Source organism: Mustela nivalis (genome assembly GCF_964662115.1).
Source record: "Mustela nivalis genome assembly, chromosome: 3".
NCBI lineage: Eukaryota > Metazoa > Chordata > Mammalia > Carnivora > Mustelidae > Mustela > Mustela nivalis.
The window spans coordinates 139,068,957-139,081,618 of record NC_139022.1 but is presented as its reverse complement, the minus strand read 5'-3'; the positions used below and the strand labels follow the sequence as shown (position 1 = coordinate 139,081,618).

The 12,662-nt window shown below is 54.5% G+C and overlaps 1 protein-coding gene across 8 annotated transcripts in view; it reads left to right on the top strand.

The window, feature by feature from the left end:
• Positions 1 to 12,662, top strand: part of NDST1 (N-deacetylase and N-sulfotransferase 1) — a 58,938-nt gene that overhangs the window by 29,328 nt on the left and 16,948 nt on the right. For all 8 annotated transcript variants that reach the window (XM_082726200.1, XM_082726201.1, XM_082726205.1 and 5 more), the window contains 4 exons: positions 6,029 to 6,523; positions 9,324 to 9,411; positions 10,610 to 10,764; positions 11,447 to 11,632. In XM_082726200.1, the coding sequence (XP_082582326.1) occupies positions 6,029 to 6,523; positions 9,324 to 9,411; positions 10,610 to 10,764; positions 11,447 to 11,632 (924 nt within the window). The remainder of the gene's footprint in view (positions 1 to 6,028; positions 6,524 to 9,323; positions 9,412 to 10,609; positions 10,765 to 11,446; positions 11,633 to 12,662) is intronic.

Genomic DNA, 12,662 nt, shown 5'->3' with positions numbered 1-12,662 from the left:
GCTGTCTACTAAGTGCCTTTTAAAAACTAGCTTTTCGGGGTGCCTGGGTGGCTCAGTTGGGTAAGTGTCTGCCTTCAGCTCAGGTCACACGATCTCAGGGACCTGGGATGGAGCCCCACATTGGGCTCCATACTCAGCAGGGAGTCTACTTCTCCCTCTGCCCCTCCCCCCAGCTTGTGCAAGCTCGCGCTTGCACTCTCTGACTCTTTCAAATAAAATCTTTAAAAAATATGTTAGCTTTTATTAGGAGCACATGGCAGGGGGATTGCCCAGCACACAGCAGGGACTTGCCTAAAGGAAGCCCCCGGAACAGTTGTGAGGTGGGAGAGGCTTGCTTCTGTGAACATCATGGCAGCCTTCCCAAGGGACGAGGTGTGCCCTCATTTTGCAGATAGGCAGACCAAGGCGTGGGAAGGTTATGTATCTGAGGCTAGGTAGCCTGGAAGTAGGCGAGCCAGAATTTGAACTCCAATTTAGGTGGTCTGGGCTCTGGATCCTGTGCTCTTTCCTCTTGGCTCTGATGGGCTGTGGCATTTACGCACCTCCTGAATAGAGCCATTTTGCATTGGAGGAAAGAGGAAAAAGAAATCCCAACAGGCAGGTAAGCTGCTCTGGGCTCCATGGGGGCACCCAGAACGACTGCTGGGATCAGAGTCTTTGCTGAAAGTGTTGTGAAGAAGCTGTCCATGGGGAGCAGCTGGTTGGGGGAATCTAGAGGCTCTGGCTTCAAGATGGGCGGTAGGGACTCTAGGTAGGTGCTTGGGGACATTCAGCAAATATTACTGCATGCTGACCGTGTTCCAGGCCCTTTGCTAGGCACTGGGGACATGGGAGTAATTGAAGTAGGCAGAGTCACTGCTGTCACGGAGCTGACATTTCAGTGCAGTGGGGTGGGGTCAGTGACAGGCAATGAACAAGTAAACACACCATGTGGCAAATGGCGATAAGTACGAGAAGGAATAAAGCCGGGAAAGGGCACAGGGAAGTAATGGGTATGGGCAGTTGACACTGTTTTTGATAGAAGGGCCACTTTGACAAAGAGGCTGGAAGGAGGGGAGACAAGGAGTCACATAGTTCTCGGCACAAAGGGCCCCCAGGCCGAGGTGATGTTAGTAAGTATGCAGGTCCTGAAGCAGGTTTTTTGTTGGCATGAGCCGGGAGAGGAGCGGGAGTAGGTCAGAAGGGGCACGTGTTTGCCAGCAGGGCACCCTCTGTCCCCAGGCATTCGTGAGCACCCCTGTGCCCTGGACCCTGGGCTCGGTGTGGGGCGGAGCCTGGTCCAGAGGAGGTTCCCACGGTGTGTCCTTTCCCACATGAGTGCAGTAGGATGCTCTGAGAGTAAAAGAAGGTTTTATGGGCCAAGAAATTGAAGGCCCTTAGAAGTCCTGCAGTGGAGCAAACCTGGTGAGATTTGTTCCCCAGCTGGCTTGATCACAGAGGCCTTTATTTCACAGAGCATCCTCTGGGAAACGCTGGCCTGGTTTATGGCTTTTCATCTGCCAGAACCTCAGACTGCCTCTGCTGTCTGTTTTTTCTTTTCTCGTGGACTCTTCCGTTCCCTGCCATGAACTTCATTAAGTTTGATCCAGAGCCCCAGCCCTGAAGAACATCACAATGGCTGGTACTTACCGAGTGCTGCCCCAGCCCAGTGCACTGTCCGTGCACTTCGTGTGAAGAATGAACTCACCCATCACCCGCCAGCCATCCTCTAGGGGAGGTAGATATCGTCCTGATTTTAAGAGAAAAGGAAACTGAGGCAAAGAGGGGTGAAGAAATGTGCTTCCACTCCTCTCTCTAATAAGCACAGATCCAGGATTTGAACCCAGGCAGTCTGGCTGCAGAGGCTTTAGTCATAACCACCATGTGATGAATCCAGGGCCTCAGATGCCCCTTTTGGAGTAGAATTTGCATCTGAGCACAGAACTCCTGTAGTCTCCAGGGACCAGGCCGAGGGCACAGTTGGTGTACCAGAGCTTGGGTCCTGTCTAGCCCCAGTTTTTGGCTCTACAGAAGGTGGACATGGGGCCCCAGGGAGCAGAGGGACAGGCTCACTGTCTCTCGGGGTCGGGGGGGGGGGGGCGCAGTCTGTGGAAGTTCCAGTCTTCATGCTCTTCTACCATATTGCGTGAGACAAGACTGCTGCTTGGTCTTGAGCTGGGGCCTGTGACTTTCTGCTCAAACAGAGCCCTCTGGTGGTCAGGCTCCATCTTTTGGCTCTTTGCACAAGGCTTGCGTTGGTGCTGTGTGTTGGACCTGTCAAACCCAAAGGGTCTCTGCACTCCAGAGGCCTGGAGACACTCGCTTGCCAAATTTCCCAGGTGCTGGATTCCCAGATCAGTGTTAGAGCAGGGGCTGAAGAGTCCGGACCCTCGTTCACATCTTTCTGTCATTTATAAGCAGAGGGACCCGGGGCAGGATCTTCAACCCATCTGTGAAGTGGGGCCGTGCTGAAGATGACAGTGGGTGGCACCCTGAGCCACCCATTAAATGGCAGCTAGTCTTGCTTTGTCATCACCGTGTTCAGCAAATACAGCTGGCAGTCGGTCACCTCTGTCTGTCTCGTGGCTCTGACGGGCATGCGCCTCTGGGAGGTCCTGGGGGGTCAGGGCTGATCTTCATCGATAGCCTTGGTTCCTGACATTGTTGTATCTCAACCTCATGACTCCAGAGGCCCTGGAGCTGACCACATCCTAGCAGGGGACTGACAAGGGCTGCCCAACCTCTTTTATCGCACACTTACTATGTGCCAGATGCTGAATGCATTGCTTTGTGGGCCTTATCCTGGGTAAGTCTCGTGACCACCCTGTGAAGGAGGCATTTTATTTTCAGGAGTAAACTGAGGCTCCAAGCAGAGTAGCTGTTTGCAGTAACATGGCCAGTAAGTCAGGGCCGAGGTTAGACCACCACACTCCTGCCTTCCAACCCAGCCATGCACGGGCATGTCAGTGCAAACAGACAGACGGACTGGGGGACTGATATTCACAGAAGACCCCTTTGGGGGGTGTCCCAAGGTCATCCATCTGGTTACTAACAGAGTCTGTATTGGGCCTCCTGATTCCCGGGTCAGGGCCCTTCCTCCCTCTACCTGCATGACTCCGTTGGGAGATTTGGTGTCTCCTGAGTGGGTCCTCAGTGCTGAGGGACAGGAGGGGGTCCCCTCCGGTGGGCTGAGGCCTACAGGTAGGGTCATTCTCTGCAATGCTGAGTCTTGCTCTCCATTCCCTTCCCCAACTGGCTCCTTTGCATTACTGACTGGCTTTCTGCCTTCCTCCACGTTCCCCAGCTGGGCCGCTGGCTGAGCTGCCAGGGCCTGGCAGTCAGCTCAGGAATGGGGCTTTGAAATGGGATCCCCCAGTGCCTGCCGGCCAGTGTAGCCTCCCAGGCCACAGCAGGTGAGGGACAGGGCCCGGAATGTGACTAGGCCCCCCTGCTTTTGCCCCCACGTAGCCCAAGTAGTTCCTATCCTTGGCCAGTGCTGGCTTAGGGGTCCCATGGACCTCGGGGCTGAGTGGAGCGGCCTCTCGGGCTTGTTCTCTGCATTGGGTCTCGACTCTCGAGGCTAGTTGAGGACAGGGTGAGCCTTGGTAGGTACTGGTATGTGGAGAAGTACATGCAGGTCCCTTACTGCATTGTATGAGGCCAGAGCCCTGCAGAGCCTTGGTGGGAATTAGAAACAAGCACTCCTCTGTGAGGGCTGTTAGCAAAAGACATCCTCTGCGCACAGACGGCTCCACTTGGGGCACGCGGCTCTGTCCTCAGCTGAGTGTCCTGTGCAGTGCTCACCTGACCAGCTCTCCTGGGTGGCCCTGGGTTACCCTCCTAACTTCCTCTCCAGACTCATTGGGGGCCCTCATGTGGTGCCCTTTGTGTTTCCCTGCCCCACTCATTCTCCACACGGCAGCCAGATGGATCTTTTAAAAATGCCAGTTGGAACCTGTCATCCGTCTTTGAAACCTTTTGATAGTGTTTTTTTGATGGCTTCCTGCTGCCCCTTGAAGCCTCCAGGATCCCAGGTCTGGTCCCAGCTGACCTTCCTGCCTCATCTCCTCCTCTGCCTCTTGATCACTCTGCTGGCCTCTTTCTATTCCTTGAGCTCTCTCCTTCCTCAGGGCCTTTGCACTTGCTGTCCTTTGAATGTGGCCCCTATTTTCCCTAGTTGTTACTTAAGCATTCTTTAAACCTTAGTTTGAAAGTCCCTTCTCTGGAAAATCTTCCTTGAGCCAGCTGTGGCCAGTTATTGACTGTTCTAGAACTTTGAACTTGCTCTGTGTAGCATGTGCCTCATTGAAGTTTTGTATTTATTTCTGTGATTTGGATTGCTTTCTCTCTTCCCTGCTTGACTTTAAGGTTCATGAGGTCAGGAGCTGTATCTGTTTTCCCTCGCTGTGTCCCTGGCACGAAACATAGTAATAGTTGTGGAATCAACAAATGAAACCCATTATTGAACAACTGTCAGGGGCCAGGTACTAAGGATCTGTCTGTCCCTTTCTATTCTTTTAAAAAATCCAGTTAAGTCATGGCTCAGTCCGTTAGGCATCAGACTCTTGATTTCCACTCAGGTCATGATCTCAGGGTTATGAGATCGAGTTTTGCCTCTCTCTCCCTCTCTCCCTCTACTTCTACCCCTCTCCCTTACTGCCCCCCCAACAAAATAAATAAAAATAAAAATCCAGTTTGCTCATCAAATGTGTTTGCTTCTTCTGGGTATCAAGCCTGTTTAGGGGCACCTGGTTCCAAAGGTAGAAATGATATAGCACCTGCCTTCGAGAGGGCAAACTGGTGGGAGAGAGACCCTGAACAGATAATGCAGCGGCCAAGGTGAAAAGTACTGTGGATGAGGCTCTAACCTGGTTCCAGGGAGGCCGGTGCAAAGGAGGGTTTTTGGCACTGGGTTTTGAAGGATGAACAGGAGTTTGTCAGGTGAAGGAAACAGAATGAAACTGGCACAGGGACAAAGGCCAGTTGTACCATATCCAAGAGCAGGTGGCTAGGAAGGGTCAGGGGTTGGTATGAAGGACGGGGACTGTGAGTCTAGGGAACAGGAGAAGGGGTGCTGTGGGCACTGTCTGCAGAGCCCACATAGCTGGGCAGCACCAGGCCCCAGAGGAGAAGGGAGGTGCAGGGAGCTGGGCTCCTGTGAGGTGGTGGCCTTGGGGGTGCTGGGTACATATGGAGGATTGAGGATGCTATGCGGCACCCCCAGCAGATGCCTCCTTTTGACCTCTTCTACATTGGCATCCACCTAAGATTTCTCCCAAGGAGAGGATGGTGTAGCAAGAGCCAGGGTGGTGTAGGGAGAGCCAGGCAGAGGGACCTGGTGGCTGGGCGTGTGGGCTCCAGAGGCAGATGGTCTGGCTGGTCACTGGGGCTCCTCCTGGCCCCATGCGTCCGAGGGTAGCCTCAGCTTCTGCCCCCATGAAGTGCGATAACACAGGCACCATGTCCTGAGGCTGGTATGGGGACCAGAGGAGCAACTGTGGTGCTGCCAGCCCGGACCCAAGCACTTTGCCAGGATGAACACTCATCACCCTCTAGCATCCCATGAGGAACATTTTACAGCAGAGGAAACAGAGGCACAGAGAGGGTACATAACTTGCCCGAGGCCAGGCAGTCTGGGGCAGAGTCTAGGCTCAGAGCTGCTAGAGTTCCCACTGTGTGATTTTGGGTAAGTTACATAACCTCTCTGGGCCTTTGTTTCCTCACCTGTAAGATGGGAGTGACAGAGATGCCTCTGTTGTGGGGTCACTGTGATGATTAACAGCATCCCTGCGTGCCAAGTGGCGTGACCCGGGTTTCTGGCTTGGGGAAGTACGTGGTGCATGTTTGCTGGTATATTGCTGGGACCGACAGAGCTGGGTCTGTGCAGCTAGGTTAGCACAGGGCCAGGGATGCGATAAAGCCTCCCTGAATGTCCGAGAATACCATTGATCCTACTATGACCAGTCCCCACCTGAGATTGTGCATTCCCTGGGGGCTTCTGGATCTGACGGCTCTGCTGCCCTTTCCCTGCCCTCCGCCCCGGCTACAGGCCAACGAGAACAGCCTGCTGAGTGCGCAGCTCAAAGGTTTTCCCCTGTTCCTGCACTCCAACCTGGGCCTGAAGGACTGCAGCATCAACCCTAAGTCCCCGCTGCTCTACGTGACGCGGCCCAGCGAGGTGGAGAAAGGCGTGCTGCCCGGCGAGGACTGGACCGTGTTCCAGTCCAACCACTCCACCTACGAGCCGGTGCTGCTGGCCAAGACGCGCTCGTCCGAGTCCATCCCACACCTGGGCGCGGACGCTGGCCTGCACGCTGCGCTGCACGCCACAGTGGTCCAGGACCTGGGCCTCCACGACGGCATCCAGCGCGTGCTGTTTGGCAACAACCTCAACTTCTGGCTGCACAAGCTCGTCTTCGTCGACGCCGTGGCCTTCCTCACAGGCAAGCGTCTCTCGCTGCCTCTGGACCGCTACATCCTGGTGGACATCGATGACATCTTTGTGGGCAAGGAGGGCACACGCATGAAGGTGGAGGACGTGAAGGTATGGGGGGAGGGCTGCCAGACAGGTCGGGTGGGGCCTCGCCACCTTCGACCCTTGGGGTTCCCCATCGTTACTTCGCGGTCTGCCTCTCCCCGGTGCTATGTGCGTCCCCCTTCCTCGGCCAGCCGGCTTTAGCGATTAGACAAAAGTGTCACTGGAAATTATATTGAAGCCTTGAATTTTGGGGTGTGGAGCTCAGGAAGGTATCCGCAGTGGGAGAGATTCCACTGTTGAAGCCAAGGGGTGGGAGCTCTGCAGGGTTAGGTATCTGCCTTTTAATCCAGATGCGATGTTTCACTCTCAAAAATGTTTATGTCAGTCCTAGAGTTCCCACAAAACTTTTTAAACAAGAATTAGAGCTTGAATCGTACACAGGCATATTCTAACTGAGGTCTGTATAAATAGCAGAATGGATGTGTTTATTTCAAAAAGTGTTTACCCAACTAAACTGTATGTAAAAGCATTTTGCAGACCTCGAAATTTTACACACACGCATCACTGCTGAAGAGAAGCCTACAAAAGAAGACCATTAAGCAAGCTTGAAAGTGCACTTTCATCTAGCCTCTATTTTACTCAGAGTTCTTTGCAAAGAGAACGGCATCACTAGAAATCAGTACTGGTTGCCATAAATAGAGGGCAGGCACAACAGCAGATCCAAGGAAAACAAAGCCAGGGGATTCAATTCTACAGAGATACTGCTGCCTGATGACCCTTTCCTCCCTTAGGAGATTAGCAGGCGTTAGAACATATTAGCACCAAATCCAGACCTCGCTTTGATGTTCAGGGGGCAAAAGAGACTTAGTGCTCTCCTCCCAAGTGAGCCCTGTTGTGGGCACTGTGTTCTCTGTCTTCCTGAAGTCACAATTAGGGTTGGCCCTGGGGCCTGGGAGGAAGGCAGAGGGGCAGGAGTGAACGCTCTACTCTTTCTTACACCTCTGGAGGAGAACAGCAAATGGTGTTGGGAGGCAGGCACTGTGTGGGGAGTCAAGACCCATTGGACCCTGAATGGCTGGAACTCATGGGCAAGTCCCTTCCCATGTCTGAGCCTCAGTGGGGAACTCCCAAGAGGGGCAGATAGGAAGTTTTCAGGCTGTTTCCCCACCAGGGGTGAGGGGGATATTAGTTTACAGAGGGGCCCTCCCAGCTCGCATCTCATGGGACGGAGCTGTGTTGCTCTGATCTGCTTTGCACATTGTGTCTGCTCCTGGGAGTTCACCTTCTCAAGGGCTGTCCTGTTGAAAGCAAGTGTTGAGGTGATGCCTGTTGAGGCTTTCCGGCTCTGAGGCTTCATGCGGTGCCATTGCCGACCTCTCAAAGTAGATCGCTCTGTTTGCTGCTTAGGGCGCTCTTCTGCTTTCTCCTCCTGTACCCTTAGTGTTTACTGCTGTCCAGGTGAGTCCTTGAGACTGGTTCAGCGTTGATCCCATGAGGAAACCAGGCTGCCAGGCTCGCGGCGTCCCCCACGAGCCCTGAGGCTGCCCTGCTTGCTTCTTTTCCCCACTTTGGCAGTGAGGGAAGAGAGCGGGTCGAAGCTCTATCTGTCCCAGGATACTAATAGCGACACCCTCTTCTGTGCGCTCAGCTCCGAGCACACTGCTGATTGCTTCACCAGCCAGGGTCCCACTTGCTTTAAACATCCTTGCGAGTCTGAAGGGGCAGAGGTTTCCTTCTTCGCCCTATCCCTTAATCCCAAGCACAGGCTACAACTCAGCCTTTCTTCCAGAGACATGAGCGTCACCCGGTTAACTTGGACAGTGCTGGCTGTACGGTGTGGGTTCAATCACACAGACAGCAGCTGCTTATGCAGGGCTTGGCCAGTCCAGGCTCTGTACTTAGCCCTTTCTGTATATGGCCACAGCGGATCCTCATAGCAGCCCCTTGAGGTGGGTATCATCCTAAGTCCCATTTCGCAGAAGAGACCACTGAGCCTCAGAGAGGTGACTTAACTTGCCCAGGGCCACACGGCTAGAGTATGTGTGTCTGTAAGGCAGTGCCTGGCCTTGGTGAAATATTAGTGGGGGCCCCAAGACTGTCCGTCTGCAGAACGGTCTGACAGCAGGCTCTCGCAGGTGTCTTAGCAGCCTTGTGTGCTTTGTGCAGTGTGGGGACTTTTGGAGTCCTGACTCCAGAGTACAAGTGTGTGTTTGTTCTGCAAGTGTCAGCCTCCCTTTGTTGACTTGCCCAGCATGGGGTGCGCCATACTTGGGGACATCGCATGGCTGGGGACGCCATATGTCTTTGGAAAGTCATGATCCTGTGACATCAGTCTTGGCGGTCACCAGGAGAGACCCTCCACGTTTGGTGGACGAGGATCCAAGGCTTACAGTGGCCATGACCAAAGACATAGCCATGCCACCATTTTACGTTGCTGACTAAAATGTCAGGCAGTTTGACACGCAGGGTCTCATTCAATCAGCCCAAGAGGAATTATTACCTTCATTTCATACTTGGGGAAACTGAGGCCTAGAGTAGTCACGAAGCTTTCTTAGGGGCACATAGTAGAGCTGGGCTAGCGACAGTTCTTCTCTGGCTGGAGGCCCGAGGCAGGTGGCAGCTCAGGGCTGGCTTCATGGGTATGGGACCCCCGCACACAGAAGGGGCCTGTGCAAGGTCAGTGCTCTGCCCTGGCCTTGATATTTAAAATGATTTTGGAGCAAGGGTCCCACATTTTCATTTTTTGCTGGGCCCTGCAGACTCTGCGGCTGGTCCTACAACAGTAGGATCTTTCTGGGCCCTCAGTGGGAAGAACAGAGCGCCTGGCTTTCACCTCACCCTCTTCTTCCTCCTCTGCCTACCCTAGGCCCTGTTCGATACACAGAATGAACTACGCACGCACATCCCAAACTTCACCTTCAACCTGGGCTACTCAGGGAAATTCTTCCACACAGGTAAGCGGGCCTGGCCGTGTACCCAGGAGCAACTTCCAGGGGCCTTCAGCATCTGGATCCATGGAGAACTGTGCCTGGGAGGCTGATGGGCTCATGTTAGGGCCACACTTGACCCTGGTGACCTCCCCCTGATCCGACAGCCCACAGACAGTCACAGCCCCCGGCAGAGGGCATGTGGGGGCAGCAATAAGACAACATAAGCCCGCACTTACCCCTCCCTGCCTTCAGCCTGTGCTGTCTTTGGGGGCATCTTCTCCCTCTTGTCTCCCCCTCTCCTCCATCTTTACAAATTATTTGTACTATGCCTGCTTAAAAAGGTAATCGGGTGAGTTTTAAGAACACCGCAGAAATACATGGCCTGGACAGTGAGAGTGCCGTATAATTGTTGCCGCCCCAGAGATGGCCACTGCCGTTTCACTGTAAAGTCTTTTTTTTTTTTTTAAATTTTATTTATTTATCAGAGAGAGGGGGAGAGAGAGAGCACAGGCAGACAGAATGGCAGGCAGAGGCAGAGGGAGAAGCAGGCTCCCCGCTGAGCAAGGAGCCCGATGTGGGACTCGATCCCAGGACGCTGGGATCATGACCTGAGCCGAAGGCAGCTGCTTAACAACTGAGCCACCCAGGCGTCCCTCACTGTAAAGTCTTAAGGGTTGAGGTTGAGGGTGCAGGTGGCAAGGTTCATGCCTTCCCTCTTCTTTCGGGCTCTCCCAAGTTCCTCAAATGCTGCCCTTCTTATCTGAGCAGGAGGGAAAGACTGTCATCCGTAGGCCAGACTGCCTTCCGCTTGGGCCACAGTGTGGAGAGCCTCTCTGCAATTCTAGGAAAAACCCTAATACTTTGCAATTCTGAGGGGAGGGTGGGGGGAATTCAGCAACAGGCTCCCAAAGCCTCATAGTAATACTGCACATTTTTTGGATTCTTGGTCCTCAGCATTTCAGAGGTAGTTTGGGTCATAGTATGAGACAGGACTAGACGTCCTGTCTGTATACAGAGCGGCTCAGATCATGACGTAGAAGACAGATGACAAACGGCCCAGTAGGCAGACAGGAAGCGGATCAGAGCAGGCCTCCCAGAGCTGGGAGAAAGCGCTGGGATCGCGGATGGCACGCATGGGGCCCCAGGGCCCAGAGAGGAGAAGGACTGGGCCGCAGCCTCCTGGAGGCCGGGCTGAGCTGAGCGGCCGGCGCTCTGGCTGCAGGTACCGACGCTGAGGATGCCGGGGACGACCTGCTGCTGTCATACGTGAAGGAGTTCTGGTGGTTCCCCCACATGTGGAGCCACATGCAGCCGCACCTTTTCCACAACCAGTCGGTGTTGGCCGAGCAGATGGCTCTGAACAAGAAGTTCGCTGTCGTGAGTAAGATTCCCCACGGGGCGGAGCTGGTGGGGTGGGCTGGGGGCTGGGGGTCCCGACCACTGGCCTTTCACCGCTGTCCTGCAGCTCCATCGCATAGCATTTCGTCAGGGTCTTTGCAGCCCCTGTCTCTCTAAAGCCTCGCAGAGACCCTGAGAGGCGATTATCGATACTGTCCCTTTGAGCTAAAACACCAAAAAGCGCGGGGACCCCCAGCAGCTGAGAGGAGGGCCCGCAGGGCTTAAAGCCAGGCCAGTTTCTTTCCTGAGCCCAAGCTCTGTCTTCAGGCCAGAGTGGGAGGCTCAGGGAAGCTGCAGCTGGTACTCGGGGAGGAGGGAATGAGGCCCAGTTTCGGGCTCAGCCTGGCCCACCAGCCAGTCAGAGGCCGCGCGACAGGCAGGAAGAGCCCCGTCCTTGCTCCTCACACCGGGGTGCTGGAGGGCATGAACACGGGGCTGAGAGTTAAGAGTTCCCCAGCTTGGTCAGTCCCTCACTCCGAGACTCGGGGCCCAGTCCTTTTCCTTCCCTGCGCCTCAGCTTTCCCATCTGTACCACGAGGGCATGGACCCATTGCCCTGCCATTCTAGCCTCTGATTTCTCTCTCCCATGCTACAAAGGGGAAATGAGACCTGGTGGGGAAGGAGCCCCATGCTCACCTTGGCCTGGGCCTCCTCTCCCCAGGAGCACGGCATCCCCACAGACATGGGCTATGCGGTGGCCCCCCACCACTCGGGTGTGTACCCCGTGCACGTGCAGCTGTATGAGGCCTGGAAGCAGGTGTGGAGCATCCGCGTGACCAGCACAGAGGAGTACCCCCACCTGAAGCCGGCCCGCTACCGCCGCGGCTTCATCCATAATGGCATCATGGTAAGTGGGCCCCCGCCGCACATCTGGGGAAGTATGGCCTACGTGCTCGGGTTAGGGTCGCAGGCCAGGCTCTGCTGTCCCCTCGGGCATCCAAGGAAGGTTCTCCATCTCAGGGAGGATCGGCTGCAGGGTTGGCCCTTTCCTGAGCTCCTTTTTAGCTTTTGTGACAGGGCATTGGGAGCTGAACACTTTTCAAAGGGGCCTCTGGTGAGGATTGGGAACAGGCCTCTGTCTCGTTCGTTTGCTTACTTCAACACTTTTAATGAGCTTCTGCAATGTTCAAGGCACTGGAGATGCAGAAGTGTACAGAACCAGTGAAGGTCCCTGCCCTTGTGGACCTGACGTCCTAGTGGCAGGAGATAGTGCACTCACAGATATGTGACATGCGTAATGTGAGGCCAGTTGGTGATGGAGCCATGGAGAAGAGTCAGGCGGGGAAGGGGAGTGCCAGGGAAGAGAAGTCATTTTAAATAAGGGGAATAGGAAGGGCCTTCCTAGGAATGAGCGATGCTGCTATATGAGGAAAAGCTTTCAAGGCAGAACAAGGGCTAAGGCCCTGAGGTAGGCAGGCTCTGTGCTAGGTGTATTTGAGGGCCAAGTAGGAGGCCAGTATGGCTGGAGGGGAGTATGGGGCGGGGGAAAGGAGGTTAGAGGGGCGATGGGCCAGCCACATGATGTAGGGCTACATGAGGTCATTGGATGGACATTAGCTTTTTGTGAGATGGGAAGTTTTTGCATGCAGTGCTATTATGATCGGGCTCATACTTTTATAAAGGTTTCCCTTGTTCTGGCAGCCTTGAGTTGCAGAGACCGCAGGGGACAAAGTGGGAAACAGGGAGACCAGTTGGGGGGGCCCCTTCAGTCTTCCAGATCAGAGAGTGGTGGTTCCATTAGGGTGCAGGGTTGAGGCGTGATCAGATTCTGGACTTAATCAGAAGGTTGAGCCAACAGGATCTGCTAATAAATTGGAGGTAGGGTGTGGGGGAGAGAGATGAGTCAGGATGACTCCAGGGTTTTGGGCCTGAGCCAC